This window comes from Giraffa tippelskirchi, chromosome 1, assembly GCF_054371585.1.
Source record: "Giraffa tippelskirchi isolate mGirTip1 chromosome 1, T2T-mGirTip1v1.2.pri, whole genome shotgun sequence".
Taxonomy (NCBI): Eukaryota; Metazoa; Chordata; class Mammalia; order Artiodactyla; family Giraffidae; genus Giraffa; species Giraffa tippelskirchi.
Window position 1 is genome coordinate 201,512,042 of NC_137275.1, and position 18,681 is coordinate 201,530,722.

Here is an 18,681-nt window from a genome sequence, read left to right on the forward strand (position 1 = left end):
TATGTCACCCATTGGGCGGGAAGTGACCTGTAGGTAGAAGGGTGCCATCAGCTTACTTCCTTGGGCCTGTCCACACTGGAAAATGAGATAGGAGCAGTTCCCTAGAGCAATTTATGACTGTGTCACAGTCATTCCTGCGATGGAGAGACCTGCTCCAGGAGAGGCCCCTGATCCTTGAGACAGCAGGAATGGCCCGCCCTTATGCCTGTCAGGACCCCAACATGTGGGACCTGGACCTAAGGTGTGGGGATCATTGGGAACAGGCCTGCTTGTGCTGTGGTTTCTCCCAGAAGCCAGGTCCTGCCTCTGGATCCCATCCTTTAAGGAGGGCACAGCAGTGGGGGCTTAGCCAGTGCCTGAGGGAGGGGCTGGGACCCAGGTCACAGAATGCTCCCCCCAACTCTAGAGCTCAGGAGAAAGTCTGGAGTTCCCCAGCATGGACCCTAGTCTGGCTGCTGCTGAGTCCTCTCATGAGCACCAAGACATGAGGGCTGGGGGTCGGGGGAGCTGGACCCCCAAGGCACTTGTCCAGAGAAGTGACACAGAAGGAACACAGAAGAGCGAAAAACAAGCAGGGGCAAGTCCCTTCACCCTTCTGCTGTCTTAGGGGAAAAAGGTGACCAATGGAGGTCCCCCCACTAAGAGTCCCCACACTGACCCCACACGGGGACCTCCCACACACCCACTCTGAGAATCACCCAGAGACCTCTCAAATCATCCCACAGAGACCTCTCTGAGCCCTCCCACACACACCTCACAAGTGTTCTTTAGGCCCTGAGTATCCACCACTGACAGGTCCTTCATGGTAGGTCTGATGTCACTTAACAAACTGACGCAGGGAAGAAGGACCATCAACTGTTCCCTGACACCCCCTCCCCGAACTCTAAGACATCCAGGCACTGTTAGCATTTCCCCAAATGGACTTCTCTGCCTGGAGAAATGCTCATGATTTTTGACCTCTTGTAACCATTGCCTCTGAGTAGAAGAATTACAACAGACCGGCAAGTCTTTCCACAGATCTTCATTAGCTAGAGCTCTACCCCAAGACTTGTTGTTGTTGTCTAGTCACTAAGTCATGTCCAACTCTTTGCAACCCCAGGGACTATAACCTGCCAGGCTCCTCTGTCCATGGGATTTCCCAGGCAAGAATACTGGAGTGGGTTGCCATTTCCTTCTCCAGGGGATCTTCCCCCACACAGGGATTGAATCTGCATCTCCTGCATCTCCTGCATTAGCAAGTGGATTCTTGACCAGTGCGCCATCTGGGAATCATGCACTTGATATATACACATGACCTGATAAAATTGCCACAAGGGACTTCTTCACTTCTGAATTGAAGAAAATGTACATAAATAATCAAAGTGTGCATTTTAGTAAACAAAGTGTACATAAATCATCAAAATTCTTACTTTGTATATTCAGCTCTTTCCAAAGAGAGCACTTTAGTGATAATACATACATATTTCTTGTTGCTCATAAGCAACTAGGTTTCTTTGCCTTGTTAGCTAAAGCTAAGTAGCTTCAGTCTTGTCCGACTCTGTGCAACCCCATAGACGGCAGCCCACCAGGCTCCGCCGTCCCTGGAATTCTCCAGGCAAGAACACTGGAGTGGGTTGCCATTTCCTTCTCCGTTGCCTTGTTAAAATCTACTTTAATGATAGCTGAAGAGCGTTAGTCCTTGGTTAAGGCAGATTATCCATCAGGATGACAATATCACAATATCACAGTCCTTCCTCTAAGAGAAGCAGAGCTGACATGAGGGCTCTTTTGGCCTATTTATTTCAACAAAAATTCCCTTCTTGTATTTTCTATGATTTACAAATTTATAACTAATTTTCTATTTTACTTCCTTACTATCTCATTGAATCACAGCATGATGGAATGTGGTTGTTGATGTCCTTTAGTATTCTACTGGGTGGTATTTTTTTTTGTAGTGAAAATTATGCAGTTAAGTTCCATCATCATAATAAAATGGGACCAATTAGAAAAAATTCCATACAGGAAATGCTTACAAAGTATATTATTTCCTTTTCAAGTTGACTCTCTCAACATTATTAGACTGATTATTATTCAGTCTTTTGAATTTAAGTTGAATAAACTGAAAACTGAAAACAGACAAATGTTCATATTAAATAGTTTACTGCAATGACGTGTGAATGTGATTTTCCCCCCTTGGTAATTCATACATAGTTCAATAAACTGTGCAAAACTGCAATGAACGGTTGTGCAGTAAAGAAACATTCCCATCAAGAATTGCATGTACATCTGTCATATGTTGCTTCAGATGATTTGTGTGTCCAACTTCCATGGCATCAACTTGCACATTTACCCAGGATGAAACCTTCAAGGGGATTCTATCAATTAAAAAAAACTGTCAGTATTGCCAGACTTTATGGTCACCCATATTTTATTTTTAACAAGATTCACCTACAGCAAATATTATAAATGTTTTACCATTTATATATAACTGAAAGGGATGCCAAAAAGTAAGATAATGGAGAAGATAACAAGTCTTTTGTTTTTGACATTTTCACATGAAAACGTGATTTCTAATTTACAGACAAAAGGCTGTCTCCATGATATTGAGAAACTCTTAAAAGTTTGGTTTTTAAACTGATTGATATTTAAAACAATTCTCACGCTGATTATAATGAACCAGGAATTCTAGAAAAAACAAACAAACATGGAGGGTGGCAATTATGTGATGACTTCTTAATACTCCAAGGGGTAAATTCCCCCCCCCCCAAATTGGCAGAAAAGAAAAAAAAGAAAAGTAGTCAGTCTATCATATTAACCCTGAAGAGCTCCCCTTGATCAACTGCAATGCTATTTTCAGTTTCATACTTTTATTTTATAATGAACTCACACAGGAAGTAGTTTTGGAAGCGTTTCCAAATACATACAAGTACATTTTCTGCTATACTCACACCATGGATACAGTAGAGAACATCAAGGTCTGGATGATCCAGAAGCAAAAGGACTGCCTCTTTGAGGTCAGTCAGATTCATAATCTGGTGGCCTTAATCCCTGAATCCTTCTGGGTTTCCAAAATGTTAATTATGTTGTGACTTTTTAGTAAGTCCTTGCTAAGCACCCGACATTCAAGTTTTTCAGGTCTCCTAACTCATACTCTCCCATCGTCCAAAAGTTGTTGACATATATGTTCACTCTTTTTCTTTTGGGTTGGCTTACCAAGTTTCATTTAAATGCAAAATTTACACATCCTTGATACTGCAATGGAAATGGAAGCCTCTAAGAAAAAAAGGAAGGAAGGGGGGAAGGAGAGAAGGAAAGAAGGGAAAGAGGGAGGGACGGAGAGAAGGCGTGGGTGAGAGACCAAAACCAGCTATTGCCATTTTTCAAGGATCTGCTAAGTGTATAACTAAATCAAGTACCTTAGTTGGAAAGAGGATTCTACAGTGATATTCCTTTCTTCTTATTGGTGTGTGAGACTGAAGAGAGCAGAATCTGTGATCTGAATCAAAAAGATGAAAATAAAGTTACCCATATCACTAAAATTACAAGAATTAAATTATTTCTTAAGGCCAAAAAATTATACTTGTTAGACAAAAACATAGTAAAACTTAAATTCTCACAGCACTGAAAATATATTGTTAGTAATTTAAATCTATACTTTCAGTTTCTACAAACAAAATATAGGTATAGTGCATATACTTTACTTCAATTTGGTTATTTTAAAATCTGAGCCATAGCATAGAGACTGCATAAAAGGAGAATATTATTCATGAACATGAATCATGAATTTGAAAGATATTTTCAGTAAGTAGATATATGAACAGAATCTTCAAAAGATTCTAACTTGTGCTAGAAATGTAGTAGAAGGGATGTATGACTATAAATTTGTAGAAATATATTAATTTTAGAGGGTTCAGCAAGATTTTGTGAATACTAATAATCTAAAAATAGGCTCAGGTAATTTAGATTACATTTCTTAAATTAGACTTCACAAGTATATAAAATTTTGCAGTCTATATGATATAAAATTTATATTTCCTAGGAAATAGTGGAAAACACATTTTGAAATGGAAAGAATTGGGTGCTTACAGATGTTACTGAGGAATAAAGTTTGATTGTAAATGAAGGTGCTGCACAGTTTAGCAGAGCGTATGAGTATATAGATTTGAAGAATGGCAAACACCATGGAGAAAAAATTACAAAAAAAATTGTAATCCTCTGCGGCTCTCTTCTCCTCCTGCCTTCAATCTTTCCCAGCAGCAGGGTCTTTTCCGATGAGTCAGCTCTTTGCATTAGGTGGCCAAAGTATTGGAGCTTCAGCTTCAGCATCAATCTCTCAAGAATCTTCTCCAGCACTATAATTCGAAAGCATCAATTCTTTAATCAGCCTTCTTTATTATCCAACTCTCACACCAGTACATCGACTTTTCTTTTATTCCTGCATTCCCTCCATCTGCCCTTTGGAACTCAGAGAAGGTCTAGGAGGCTAAAACTTTTTCCCCTCAAGTAAGAAACAAGAGTACAGAAATGCTTTTATATCTGGGAGGGCCCCATAGAATTGTGCTTGGACCACTCCATCTGTCCCATATTGTGTCATTTATTCAAGGCAGGCATCCCTCACTATCAATGGGGTGATCAGAGGCAACTGAATCCCTTCCCAGGGGATTCAATATTGAATATTATTAGATTCAATATTATATTGTGGCTGCCAATATTGGCAGCCGCAAGGAGCCTGATAAACCTAAGTCATGTGCTCTGCTGAGAGCTCTCCAGGTCTTCTCTCCCTAGCCAGCTGTCAGCAGCCACTTCCTGCTTCTGGGAGCCCCCTCCCCACCTCCCCAGCATTTATCCCTGCTGTGACCTTCCCAGCACACGCTACAGATCCCCACTGCACACTTTCCTTATTCTGTATATGTTTTGGCTCAAATGTCAGTTTTCAGCCACTTTTGACAAACATTCTACTTAGACTCCTAAACCTCACAGCATATCCACCCCTTCCTGTCTTCTTTTCTTTGTAGAACTCACCATCAACATCTGTGTGCTTTACTTATTTGTTTGCTTTTCTGTCTCCCCACGGGAAGGAATTTTGTGCTTAGTGAAGTTTTGTGTGGTCAGCAGAGTATGTGGTCATGTTTTAACTTCTCTTTGCCACCTGACCTGGGTGGCTCCCTTTGCTCACTTTCTAGCTCAGTTGAATGTTTAAAACGTAGTTATCTGGGTGCTAGTCAGGGTGGGAATGTGTTTGCATGGTCCCACTGTGGCTGGACCCAGAAATCCCCAAACGTGGGAGTCATTCCTATTGCCAGTGAGAACTTGCTGGGGACCTCGCGATATCATCTCCAAGAGCTAGTCTCAGGGAGATCTTAGGTTGTCTAGGCAATAATTGTCAACACGGCTCTTTGAAATTCTAAGCTGTATGAAGAGTGCTGACAGCTTGTTTGCTAAGGTACCTGAGGCTATGACCATTGTAGGTCTAGTAACATCATCTTTGACATAAACAATATTTTCACTTCTAAGAGCTACAGTTAGACATATGTATACCTATGGCTGATTCATGTTGATGTTTGACAGGAAACAATAAAAGTCTGTAAAGTAATTATCCTTCAATTAAAAAATAAAGTTTTAAAAATTAAATTAAAAAAAGATCTACAGTTAGATATTATGTTCTTAACTGCTACTCAAATGTTTTATTTTCTGGACTCTAAGGAATAGCACTGGTGGCAGCTTTAGCTCTCTTTTAATTTGGAGAAGACAACACTACCCCATGAATATGACACAGTACACCCTGAGCAGTGAAAGTGAAAATGCCTGACTCTTCACCATCCCATGGACTATACAGTCCATGGAATTCTCAAGGCCAGAATACTGGGGTGGGTAGCCTTTCCCTTCTCCAGGGGATCTTCCCAATCCAGGGATCGAACCTAGGTCTCCAGGATTGCAAACAGATTCTTTACCAGCTCAGCCACAAGGGAAACCCAAGAATACTGGAGTGGGTAACCCATCCCTTCTCCAGCAGATCTTCCTGACCCAGGAATTGAGCCAGGGTCTCCTGCATTGCAGGAGGATTCTTTACCAACTGAGCTACGAGGGAAGCCCAAGAGGAAGCCTGAGCAGGCATGAATGAAATACTCATTATACTGTGCTTTTAGCAAAATTAAATTTGGAATGGGTGAAAGTGTAGGTGTGTGTGGTAATTGTTATGCTTCATGGCAAGCAAATCACTGAGTAATATCATTTTGCAAGATAAATCAGAAGTTTATATTTCTTCTCCTTTTTGTTTGTTATATGTTAGTGTTCATTTTGTCTCTGGTACTTGTGGTTAATGATCATTGAACCACCTTAGCGATTACAACTCTACACCCCAAACCGTCTTATCCATCTGTATCTTAGACACAGTTTGGTTGGAACTCACCAAATATTTGTGGAATGAGTGAATGAATCCTACTTCAGCTTCTTGCCAGGTCTGGTCTAGTGGTCTGTGCCTTTCCTCACTGAATCCTGCATAGACCCAGTGTTCTAGTTTGAGGCCAACAGGCTAAGTTTGGAGCAGCCTCTCCCTTGTGCTTTGGAAGTCACTGTCACTCCTCATTTATTAAGAGAACAGGCCAGGCTCAGATGCAGGACTGAAGGCTGAGGGAAGTGTGGAGGGTGCTGGGGGACTGAGGCAGGGAGCATCTCCAGTCTCCTCTGCCCAGCCAGGGCCTTGAGACCCACAGTGAGAAAAGCCAGTGTCCAGGGAGTCCTGAAATCATCATTTCCCATCACTGTCAATACAGGAAATGCCCCTGATGGATTTGGAACCAGAAGAATAAAATTCTGTAATTTTTAAGTTTTCTGAAATGAACATGCATAGCTTTATAAACAAAAAAACAATGGTTAAAACACACCACACACACAGCGTCCCGTGAGTCTTCAGAAAGCAGAGTTGGCAGGAAGGTTAAGAGGTATTTGATTTTGTTTTTTTCTATGTGACTTAGTTAATGTTCTGTAAAAACCTGTCAGAATTTACCTTCAGGAAATGGAATGCTTTAGATTGTTCAGGAATGTAAAGATTCACACATCGTAAAATATTAAAATGTATTTGATGTGTGATGAACATATAAATATCTCAGTCCTTGTGTCTTTGGTTATGGGTTGTATATATCTGATTGTTTCAATGGTTGTCAATGATTTTTTAAAGAATTGTATTTACTTATTTTAATTGGAGGATAGTTACTTTACAATATTGTGATGGCTTTTGCCATACATCAGTATGAATCGGCCACAGGTATACATGCGTCCCCTCCATCCTGAACCCGCTTCTCACCTCCCTCCCTGCCCCATCCCTCCAGGTTGTCACAGAGCACCGATTTTGGGTGTTCTGCATCATACATCAAACCTGCACTGGTCATCTATTTTACATGTGCTAAGGGATATGTTTCAACGCTATTCTCTCAAATCATCCTACCTTCTCCTTCTCCCACTGAGTTCAAAAGTCTATTCTTTACGTCTGTATCTTCTTTGCCGCCCTGCACGTAAGATCATGGGTACCATCTTTCTAGATTCCATACATATGCATTAATATATGGTATTTGTCTTTCTCTTTCTGACTTACTTCACTCTGTAAATAGGCTCTAGGTTCATCCACTTCATTAGAACTGACTCAAAGTTAATGAATTTGTGAAAGATCTTATCTTGAATAGGAATTTAATTTGGGATTACTGTGTAATGAAGTATTTAGCCACTAGGTGGTGGTGTTACACAATGCAGACCTGGTCTAGGTTCTGATGAGACTAAAAACGGAAAATCAAATTGGGATTCCGCGGAAGTGAACACTTTTGAATACGTTCACGTTAAAGCCCTACAGCAGTAAATATGACCAAAACACTCAAGACAAAAAATAAAATAAAAATAAAATTCCGAAATAGGAGTTATTCATTGTTCTTAGTTAATGTTTAATATTTTTAGTTTCAAATTCCAAGTAAAGTATATGTACAGTACATAAAAATTATATTAAAAGGAGATTTCAGTACTATCCAAAATCAAAGAATACACATATATGTATACACATAAAAATATAAATCTTACTGTTGTAGTTTACAGCAGGAAACAATGACCTCTTTTGCCATAAGACGGCATTTCATTTTTCCGCATGTATTTATTTATCTTTTTCTCAGCTATCAAAAAAGTAGCAATGAAGTTTATTTACTTATTTAGTCTATACAGTTGCTAACTGCAAAACTGATAACTTGGACTGTCAGGAAAGGTAAAATTACATGTCAAAATGTCTTCTGAAAGTTCTGTCGTGTTACTTATAGTTCTGTTGTAATGTAAAACTTAAAAATCCTTGCTCTGAGTACATTGTATTAGTATTTATTTGCTTTTTTATTTAAATTAAAAATAACCCCCCAAAATCATATATATTTTTTGTGGTGTTTATTTTTAAGAAAAGTGCTATCTATGATATGTCTGTGGGAATTCAGAGCAGTTACTAAAGTAGTCAGTGAAAATCAGGTTCTTAGGTGCCATTTCCCTGAATAAGGAATAAATGATGGGTGCTGTCCTTCTCTGGCTGTGGAGACAATTGATAACATTGCTCTGATACCATCTGGGGCCAGCATGGATACTTATGTGGGAAGGAAGGAGTTTACTTTGCTCCTTAAACAAGGTTATTCCCACTCTGCCAGTGGGTTGCTGTAGGAAGAAAGATTCTCTGCAAGTACCCAGGAAGCACAGGACCCGAGAATGAGCTTTTCTTCACCAACCCACTCTGCGATGATGTGCAGGTTCAGAAAAGCTTTGGGAACTGTTTCCCCAGGCCCAGAGGGATGATGCAAAGCCCAGGGAAGCTCCCTGGGATGGGACCTCCTGAGTGGTCCTGCAGAGGTCAATGCCCATCAGGCTTGGAAGAGCTGCCCAGAGTCCTGGAGTGCCTAGAACCTTGGTCATCCATTCCTTATCCATTCATCCAGTTGTCCCTCTGACTCACATTTATGAAGTGCCTGTGTGTTTCGTGTCTTCTGCTTACAGAGAAGGGGACCAGGCAAGGGTGTGGATGGAGCGTGAGCCCAGGACTGAGCTCTGTAGGGAGTTTAGGCTCTGTGGTCTGTGGGAGTTGAAATATTCCTGCTTTAAGCATGAGTGAGCCATCACAAGCGTCCCTGCTGCTGAGATGTCAAGCACAAGGTGCCTGGAATCTACCTACTGGGAATGGCACACAGGCTAGGGCACCGTCGTAAGGGCTGTTCAGTGGAGGGGGTATATATGCATTGTGAGTGGGTGGAGTGGTGAGTGGAAGATGGGGAAATGAGGATTTTCCAAGACTTTCTGACTGTGAACAATGGGAGAGAGATGGGTGCTGCAGCAAGACGGTGACTCAGGTTGGAAAAGGAAAGCAGCTGCACGTACCTTATGACATCCGCAGAGTCAGAAAGCTTACACACTCTGAAAAAAGGAAGGCTGTCTTCTCTCACTCTAATGGAAAACTCTAACCTCTCCACATAACACCCAGAGCTAGGATCCTGTTGTCCAAATCCACATTCACTTCCAGGAATTTTCACCTGGGCTCAGGAGAGAGATGCTAGTTCCCAGTCATGGTGCTCCCCATGTTCTTGTCTACCAAATGAATACCAATACAAAGAAAATAAGTTAAGAGTCATTAAAGTGAAAAGAAAGTGAAGTCGCTCAGTCGTGTCCGACTCTTTTCGACCCCATGGCATGTAGCCTACCAGGCTCCTCCATCCATGGGATTTTCCAGGCAAGAGAACTGGAGTGCCATTTCCTTCTTCAGGGGATCTTCCTAACCCAGGGATTGAACCCAGGTTTCCCACATTGCAGGCAGATGCCTTACCCTCTAAGCCACCAGGGAAGCCCAAAAGAGTCATTGCAAAAAAAAAAAAAAAAAAACCCAGAAGAAAAATACAGAATAGAGAGGGTGAAACTTGATCTAAAATAATGTTTGCCCCCTTGGTACAGCTGTGCCTAATGCTTGATACTGATTATATTGGTTACACAAGTTGAGACTGTCCCTCCTGCTAGAGCAGGTTTAAATTGCATCTGTCTTCCATATTCAAAATAGTCTATGTTCACTGATGTATCCATTCTTTGAAAATTCAGGAACATTTCTATGGTTGCCTGGACTTTTAATACATCAATTTCAGGAAAAGAAATGTTGAACTCCTCTAGTATTGTTTTTTTCTGAAATTTATTCATAACATAAAGAAATAAGGGAACTAAACAGAAAGAAAAAATTTTGACAGGACCAAACATGATGTTTAAGATGGAAAATGACAATTATTTTATAATCCATTTAATAAACAATGATTTTCATAATTTTCTTAAAATAAATTAGTCCACTATGAATTTATTACTAGGTAATCTGTATGTGCTTATTTCATTAAGTCAGTTCAGTCACTCCGTCGTGTCCGACTCTTTGTGACTCCATGGACTGCAGCACGCGAGTTCCCCCTGTACATCACCAACTCCCGGAGTTTACTCAAACTCATGTCCATTGAGTCAGTGATGCCATCAAACCACCTCATCTTCTGTTGTCCCCTTCTCCTCCCACCATCAATCTTTCCCAGCATCAGGGTCTTTTCCAATGAGTCAGCTCTTCACATCATCTCACATGCTAGTAAAGTAATGCTTAAAATTCTTCAAGCCAGGATTCAGCAGTACATGAACCACGAACTTCCAGATGTTCAAGCTGGTTTTAGAAAAGGCAGAGGAACCAGAGATCAAATTGCCAACATCCGATGGATCATCGAAAAAGCAAGAGAGTGCCAGAGAAACATCTATTTCTGCTTTATTGACTATGCCAAAGCCTTTGACTGTGTGGATCACAATAAACTGTGGAAAGTTCTGAAAGAGATGGGAATACCAGACCACCTGACCTGCCTCTTGAGAAACCTGTATGCAGGTCAGGAAGCAACAGTTAGAACTGGACATGGAACAACAGACTAGTTTCAAATAGGAAAAGGAGTATGTCAAGGCTGTATATTGTCACCCTGCTTATTTAACTTATATGCAGAGTACATCATGAGAAATGCTGGGCTGGAGGAAGCACAAGCTGGAATCCAGATTGCCGGGAGAAATATCAATAACCTCAGATATGCAGATGATACCACCCTTATGGCAGAAAGTGAAGAAGAACTAAAGGGCCTCTTGATGAAAGTGAACGAGGAGAGTGAAAAAGTTGACTTAAAGCTCAACATTCAGAAAACTAAGATCATGGCATCCGGTCCCATCACTTCATGGCAGATAGATGGGGAAACAGTGGCTGACTTTATTTTTCTGGGCTCCAAAATCACTGCTGATGGTGATTTCAGCCATGAAATTAAAAGACACTTACTCCTTGGAAGGAACGTTATGACCAACCTAGACAGCATATTAAAAAGCAGAGACATTACTTTGCTAACAAAGGTCTGTCTAGTCAAGGCTATGGTTTTTCCAGTGGTCATGTATGGATGTGAGAGTTGGACTATAAAGAAAGCTGAGCGCTTTTGAACTGTGGTGTTGGAGAAGACTGTTGAGAGTCCCTTGGACTGCAAGGAGATCCAACCAGTCCATCCTAAAGGAGATCAGTCCTGAGTGTTCATTGGAAGGACTGATGTTCAAGCTGAAACTCTAATACTTTGGCCACCTGATGCGAAGAGCTAACTCATTGGCAAAGACCCTGATGCTGGGAAAGATTGAGGGCAGGAGGAGAAGGGGATGACAGAGGGTGAGATGGCTGGATGTCATCACCGACTCGATGGACATGGGTTTGGGTAAACTCTGGGAGGAGGTGATGGACAGGGAGGCCTGGCGTGCTGCAGTTCATGGGGTCGCAAAGAGTCGGACACGACTGAGCAACTGAACTGAACTGAACAGGATGAGAAGTCAGGTGAGTGGAGCTACAGAGTTGGACGGTTGGGGAGGGGCTGTGCACTGCCTTCTCTACTGTTGTCCCTCCCCACACTCAGGAGCCCTTTGTGACCAGAGCACAGCTCTATGATGGGGGCCTAGGACTTTAGTGCCCCAGTATACACCCTGTGCTTAGTTGCCTGAGGACAGCAATGTGATTCAGACGATGGAGAATCTTCTCTGTTCTCTGAAAAGCCCTCTTGGTACTTGGCTGGATTCCAGTTCCACTTCCTGGGTGACTGAAACTGTCCTTGTTATTCTGTTTGGACTGGGGCTCTTTTTCCTGTTCCTTCCCTATCTCCGGAATAAACCAACTCTACCACCTCTTAGGAAACATGGAAACACCAGGAAGGTAAGGAACCCTTGGCCCTGATCAACAAACACATGATTCTCTCTTTTTTTCCTATTATTTCCACTTTTCTGAATCAACTGGAGAGACTCTTGAGATAGGAAAGAATAGAACATCTATTCTCAAGAAAGAATAAAACATCACCCCTTTAGGGACAAACTAGATTGGGCAGGGGACACAGTGAACACTAGGATTTCTATCCAAATATTTCAGACCAGTTGTCCAAGTGTGGAAGAGGGCTTCAGGAAAAGTTCCAAATACAGTGACCAGGGGGTGAGGACTGGATACTTAGTTCATCTCAACTACAGCACAGGACTCTGAGCCACCAGTTCACCAGCCATAGGATAGGTGTCTTGGACGAGGGCTGAATGAGGGCAATGCTGAAACCCTGAGAGCCTCAGAGCAGGGGCTAGGGTGGGGCTCTGGATTGGGAAGCAGAAATCTACCTAAGGGAGATCGAGTTCACCCACAGGTCTGAGAATGTACGTGTTTCTTGAGCAGTGGAACAGTGAGAAAAGAAATCCAGGGTGAACCTCACATTGAAAATCCTACTTTACGTTCTACAAGAAGGAAAACAAAATATTTTTATCCCCTTTAAAAAATGAGTAAAAAGAAAGAAAAACCACAGAGCTCTGTTAGTTAAATGTAGAAAGTCTTATTATATATAGACCCTTTGAAGCTGATGCTTGTCTAGAGAGGGGAGGATGAGAATTGGGTTCAAGGTCCTCATTTTTTCTGTCCCTCAGCATCAACTGCAGCTGAGCGGGAGGTGCAGGGTTAGGAAGACACACAGAGCTTTGAAAGGTAGGTTCTGACGTTTAGCCCTGTGTGTCTCAGGGCCCTGAGGACCCAGCTCCACGGGTTCCAAGGAGGTTTGTGGTAGTACCTGTCCCTCATAAACAGAATCCCCAGGGAAGCTCCTCGGAAGAGAGCAGAATGCAAATACTTCCCAGATTCCCATGCAGAATGAAGTCCTGAGGGGCTTGGAAAAGGGTGTGGCCCAGCAGGGGTGTGTGGGCTGCATTGAATCAACAGCCTCTGGATTGGGAGGTGGGACCTCTAGTTCTGAGCCTGAATACAAGGTTTAACTTCCTTCAGATTCCTCTGTGAAGTGACCCCTGCCCATTCTTCCCCCTCAGGGCACTGTAAAGGCAGAAAGGGATAAAGGTTGTGGAAGCACTTTGTAAATGATAAACACTTTCCTGAGCTTCACAATCATTGTCAGGCATTCTGTGGCCTTGGATGCTTGTGGTTGGGCTTCAATCTCCCAGGGGTGTCCCCTTAAAGAGACAGTGTACTCAACCTCCTATAAGACCCCTAGGCCCCTGTCTTCACCACCATGACCCAGTCTGCTGATTTCCAGTTTGCAGAGATTGCCTGAAAGAACTGGAAGAGATCCGGGACCTGGCTTCACTTCTGCAAAGGTAAAGAACCTTCCCCATCTCTCCTGGGTTCCTCTTCCTCCCAGAACCCCTGGTGTTATCCCAGGGAGGCAGGCAGCCTGGGGCTGAGTTGGGAGGGGAAGTCCTGGGGAGTGGGGAATGGCTAAAGCCCTGGGGTGAGGGACAGCAGGAGCATTGTGAAGTTGCATGGGGGCCAGGGAGGGCTGTGGGCTGCAGGTGCCCACCCTTGCTAGGCCTCCCCAGCCCTCCTGGCCCCAGGGTCTCCTGGCTGCAGCTTGTGTCTCCTGTCTCCTGCAGACACCTGGGGAGGATTACTGACAAGGGCACCATTCATCAGCTCTCCTCTCAAGAACCCTCCGGCGAGGTGTACAAGGCAACCCCTGCTGGAGCCCACTAGCCATGTAGGCAAAAGGCTGCTCCCACCATGTCCCCACCTCTGCTGACTGAGCAGCCTCCATCTTAGGCCTCCACAGTTTCTCCAAGATCAGTGACCTCAGTTTCTGTTCACTCAGATTCCTCCCTGACTCTGTCTCGCCACCAGAGCTTTTCCTTCCCCTGGACAGACTTTCACCCCAGCCGCTTGCTCTTTCCCCTTCCCTGCCATGCCCTCCTGACCCAAGGGCTGCCCTGCACCTCTAACAGACTCCTCTGCCCCCCTTCCCCACCAGGCTCCATGATGCATCTCATTAGGGGTGACTCCCTAGCACTCCCACTGGGCACCATCTCACGCAGCTCGTACCCTTCTCCCCTTGGAGACCAGCCATCTCAGGCCTTGTTCTTTCAAGCTGTCCCTTTTCAGCCCTGACTTGGTGGCAGGGGACTGCCAAAGCCTGAAGTTTCTCTACCTTGACACACTTGAGTCCCAGCAAGAACACCTTCCCTGCCACCCATCAGAGGCCTCATCTCAGGGAGACCCCACAAACAGACGGGTAGAGGCTAGTAGCCTCTCTTTTGTCAACCTGTCCAGAAGCTGTTGGAGACACTAATCACCAAGAGAGTAGAACTGAAGATTTGGAAGGAGAAAGAAAAGGAGGTGGGGGCAGGCTACCATCTGACTTCTTTGGGGAAGAGGATCAAGTCACTTGGTGACAAGCAGGGCACGTTGGGTCGCCAACACTTCTGGAGCATAAAACCAGAACAACTGTTTGGTTCTGAGAAGCCCCCATATCCTGACATTTTGGGGGACCATCTATAGAAGACAGGTAGCCAGCTCTTCTGGGATCTCCCCTTTCTGTACAGTGAATCTCTGGTGGCTACTGTCACAGTACTTGGGTCTCCTCTAGAGCTACACCCTATCTTATTCAATGAACTCTCGAATGCTGAACCATTCCAAATTCAAGCTAAAGTAACTTCACAGCTGTCATTTGCCCAGCTCTTGACCCACCCTGTGACCCAGGCTCAACTTCAATCCTTGACTCAAACCATGCCCTGGTATCAAACACCACTTTGGGTTCAGTTAGAGACCCCTGACCATGTCTAACCCTACTTCCCAATCTGACCATCTCTTCTCAGCCACAGACTAGGTATTGTGAAGTATCTTGCCCTAGAGTCCAAACTAAGGCACAATCATTCATCCAAATGCAATTCAAATCCTGGAACGTCACTTTTTGTAAAAGCAACTAGAGAGTGGAAGAACTTTACCCTCTTTGGTTAAAAGATCTCAGCAGGTGTTTAGCCAGGTCACTCCCAACCCTCCCCAGGAGAACAGGTCTTCCCAGGCCCACAGTTCTGTCTCTATCCTTCCTGGGGATTTGATCAACCTTGAGATTTGGGAGAAACTGGAGCACCCCCTTTCCAAAAGGTTCATGCAGCAACAGAGTGGTGTGCCCTGCAGAATGCAAGCATTGGATTGGATATGGCCCCAGAATCAATTCCCAAGACCTTGCCAGGTAGAGGGCAAGAAGTGGCTCTCAAGGACCTCTCCAGGTCCAGGCAAAAACAGCCAGGATGCACAGTCCAAGTGCCCAGCAAAGATCCCACCAGGGAAGGACCTTCACCAGGATATACAGCAGTGTTTGGGGAAGATCCTAAAAGATCTGTACATGACCTCAGCCGGTATCACAGTGAAGGTTCCAAGAGTCAAAAAAAGAGTTGGGCCCAGGCAGGAAGCATCCAGAATAAGATCTGAGAGTCCTTATGGAAAGGAAGGCAGAGCAGATCCCTGAGTGTCCAAACCCTGTGGATGTACATTTTCAAGACTAGACGACAATCTTGTCTCAGACATTCCTGGAGAGTCAAATGCTCCTCAGTGAACAGAAAATCCAGATTCCTCTCAGGATAGGGAAGCCTCCATGAACACCTCCCATGAGTCTCTTGTCCTCAGTCCTTATATTCAGCAGGATCTGGAGGCACATATAATAATGTTTTGGTTGAGGCACAGGTGTGGGGCCTACCCCTCAATGTCCTCAAGTTCATACTTAGCTTGAAGCTGACAAAGGTTCACCGCATACCCCTTCCAGGATCCAACTTGAAAGCAACCTGTGAATCTGGGGACCACTCAAAAGCCTAGTTTACCAAGGTCTTGGGAGAACCTCCTCAGCCCTACCCAGGATAGAAAGTGATAACAACAGAGACAGTTTCCCCCATGGAGAGTCCCCTCTCTGCCCCCTGTGGGCTGTGGGAGAGCCCCTACCTGGCGAGGTCCACAGGCCTTCAGAGGCCCCTCTGACTGGTCAAGAAGAAAGCCACCTCAGGCCCACAAACATCACTTTGTGGGCAGAATCTGTCACAATGAGTCTGTCATGGGAGCTAACAGAGGCAGCCAGTCCAAGGCCATCGATGAGCCACAGGAGGAAGCCGGGGTGGGCCTCCCCAGACTTCTGCTCTAGCGCAACAGTCATGGACTTTGACACACGGTCCAAATCTTCCAGGGAACAAGAGGCCATGGAGGAGAACCCTGGTTGGAAAGGTACTTTTGAAACTTTTGTGCTAATAAAATCCTAAAGTATTAATATGGATTTGAGGAGATCACACTCTCCAAGTTGCAATAAAAGCCTCTCCTCGAATACAAAGTCTGTTTCCTCAAATACAGACAATCTACATGCCGAGGCACAGTTTTGTAAGCTTGCGTTTCAAGGGTTCACAGACCAGAAGAAAAGGCTGGACCAGGGGAGTGCTCCTTCAAGACTGTGAAACTGATGTGCTCCTTCAAGACTGGGCCACTAACATACTCCTCAAAGACTATCACTCGGATATGTTAATTGCTGCAAACACTTGGGATTTGCAGAAATTTCTCTGTCTTGTTCCCAGGCCTTGTCCAGTGGAGACACATCCAATTCCTATACGCCCTATGCCCTATGTTCTAGTGCAGGGAACAAGCAGGGGCAGCTGGAGGCCCTGAAGCAGCAGCCCCAACCTCAGAGCCAGAGCAAGAAGTTGTCCCCACTGGTGGGAGAGAGAATTACAGGAGTCTCAAACTAGGACAGCATGAAAAATGTTTGGCAGAGTGGCGAGTCTACCGGGGCACTGGATGAGAAAAAAGATTAAGCAACATCTGTGGTAGATTTTCCTCCATAAAGGCAAAGGATTGGAAGAGACACTGCAAAAAGGCAAGCCTGCAGCAGCCACTGCCCAGAGCCAGGGACAAGTCAAAAGCAGATTGCTTATAATACCAGAACTTCTGAGGCTCAGGCTCTCGTGACAGCTGTTGGATGTATCCTAGAGGAGAAGGTGGTGCTTCACTGTGGACCTAATTAAGAGTTAAGCTGGTGCAAAGGAGAACTCTGGGGCCCATTAGGTCCACATTACTGTTCTCATAGGTTTCTCTCCAACCAAGAGCAAAGGAGAGTGATGGGAGATACAGCTTGCCGTCAGCAAGCTACCCCCATGGGCCACAGCTGTCCCACAAAGAGTCAGCTGTCCCAGGGACAGCACGTGGGCCATCCCACCCAGGGAGCCAGGTCACCCCCTAGGCAGAGGCTAGCAGCATGGACCAAGAGTGACAGGTGTCCCAGGCTATTAAGCTGGTGCAAAGTTAAGAGTTAAGCTGGTGCAAAGGAGAACTCTGGGGCCCATTAGGTCCACATTACTGTTCTCATAGGTTTCTCTCCAACCAAGAGCAAAGGAGAGTGATGGGAGATACAGCTTGCCATCAGCAAGCTACCCCCATGGGCCACAGCTGTCCCACAAAGAGTCAGCTGTCCCAGGGACAGCACGTGGGCCATCCCACCCAGGGAGCCAGGTCACCCCCTAGGCAGAGGCTAGCAGCATGGACCAAGAGTGACAGGTGTCCCAGGCTATTCCCTCCACTGTTCAAGGCATTGTCTCTTTCAGAAATAAACCTCTTCTGGTCAATCAAAACACAATTGTCACAGCTTTCCTGGTGGGAAAACTACTCTATAAGAAAAAAATACATGCCTGGCGGAGAAAAATTTTTTTCTCTCTTAAGTTTAGCACATCCTCTCTGTGATAATGACTTCTTCATACCACAGATTGTATTGTTTCCCAAAGTGAAACTTTTCTCATGAAGGGCGATAGCCTCTCTGTGCCCTGATAGGGAGAAGGGAAGGTATCAGGTGCCTGCTTTGACTTTCAGATGGGACAGGGACATGGAGGGAGGTGGACCCCAGTTGGATACTCATCCTCACCCCATTTCCTCACTGCACTTTCAGTTTCCATAAAACCAGCATTACAGAAACAAGCAACAGCATTCAGAACATGCCAAGGTGAACTAAAGCTAAAGACCTCCTCCTTCTCAGGATCTGGTTCAGTCCTCTCCATCTCTCTCTCTACCTTGAACTTATGTGGCTGTGGGGGAGGGCTTTGCAGAGGCTGAAATTTCCCTCAGGCTCAGAAATTATCAGAGACAAGTTCACATGTTGAAATAAGGAGGGGAGTTTGGGGAAAGTGCTGGCCCGAGTCCAGAGGAGGCAGAAACCTCTTTCCCATGTCAAGGTGGGATTACATGACACTGTCCTGGAAGCCCCTTCTCTCCTAGAAGGAGCTGGGATTGAGATCGGCCAGGAGCGTCATCCTCCCTTTGTCTTTCTCATGCTCTGGAGCAGAGGGGAGGATGAGGACCACGTTCCCAGCTCTGAGGGTGTGCAGTGTGGAGCATGGAGGCCCCCAAGG

The 18,681-nt window shown here is 44.6% G+C and overlaps 2 protein-coding genes and 1 long non-coding RNA gene across 8 annotated transcripts in view; 2 read left to right on the forward strand and 1 right to left on the reverse strand.

The window, feature by feature from the left end:
* Positions 1 to 2,126: 2,126 nt before the first annotated feature.
* LOC145519641 (uncharacterized) lies at positions 2,127 to 5,335 on the reverse strand. 3 transcript variants are annotated; one of them, XR_014063834.1, is made up of 5 exons: positions 5,002 to 5,330; positions 4,066 to 4,331; positions 3,396 to 3,475; positions 2,928 to 3,231; positions 2,127 to 2,354 (listed from the first exon to the last, which is right to left on the reverse strand). It is a non-coding gene; the product is annotated as an uncharacterized LOC145519641 (long non-coding RNA). The 3 variants fall into 3 exon arrangements; XR_014063835.1 differs by having other exon boundaries at positions 2,928 to 3,252; XR_014063833.1 differs by lacking the exon at positions 2,127 to 2,354 and having other exon boundaries at positions 2,836 to 3,252; positions 5,002 to 5,335.
* A 6,658-nt stretch (positions 5,336 to 11,993) lies between these two features.
* On the forward strand, positions 11,994 to 17,910 carry LOC145519541 (spermatogenesis-associated protein 31E1-like). 4 transcript variants are annotated; one of them, XM_081524409.1, is made up of 5 exons: positions 11,994 to 12,211; positions 12,955 to 13,012; positions 13,572 to 13,632; positions 13,909 to 14,012; positions 14,280 to 17,910. In XM_081524409.1, exons 1-4 carry the CDS (start codon positions 12,026 to 12,028, stop codon positions 14,006 to 14,008), a joined length of 405 nt encoding a protein of 134 aa, XP_081380535.1. In that variant the 5' UTR covers positions 11,994 to 12,025; the 3' UTR covers positions 14,009 to 14,012; positions 14,280 to 17,910. The 4 variants fall into 4 exon arrangements, with proteins under 4 accessions (XP_081380535.1, XP_081380536.1, XP_081380537.1 ...); XM_081524410.1 differs by having other exon boundaries at positions 14,411 to 17,910; XM_081524411.1 differs by having other exon boundaries at positions 14,579 to 14,950.
* The window catches only part of LOC145516429 (uncharacterized), a 32,521-nt gene continuing 27,875 nt past the window's right edge, over positions 14,036 to 18,681 (forward strand). Inside the window, 7 exon segments of the mRNA XM_081517697.1 lie at positions 14,036 to 14,049; positions 14,095 to 14,141; positions 14,144 to 14,193; positions 15,228 to 15,759; positions 15,865 to 15,992; positions 15,995 to 16,119; positions 16,917 to 16,998. Of these exon segments, the coding sequence (XP_081373823.1) occupies positions 14,036 to 14,049; positions 14,095 to 14,141; positions 14,144 to 14,193; positions 15,228 to 15,759; positions 15,865 to 15,992; positions 15,995 to 16,119; positions 16,917 to 16,998 (978 nt within the window).

Bases quoted from the DNA above. Each gene is read 5' to 3' on its own strand.
- LOC145519541 (XM_081524409.1), top strand. From the start codon at position 12,026: ATGGAGAATCTTCTCTGTTCTCTGAAAAGCCCTCTTGGTACTTGGCTG. The intron at 13,013-13,571 runs GTAGGTTCTGAC...GCTGATTTCCAG, and splicing joins GACACACAGAGCTTTGAAAG to TTTGCAGAGATTGCCTGAAA. The intron at 13,633-13,908 runs GTAAAGAACCTT...TGTCTCCTGCAG, and splicing joins CTGGCTTCACTTCTGCAAAG to ACACCTGGGGAGGATTACTG.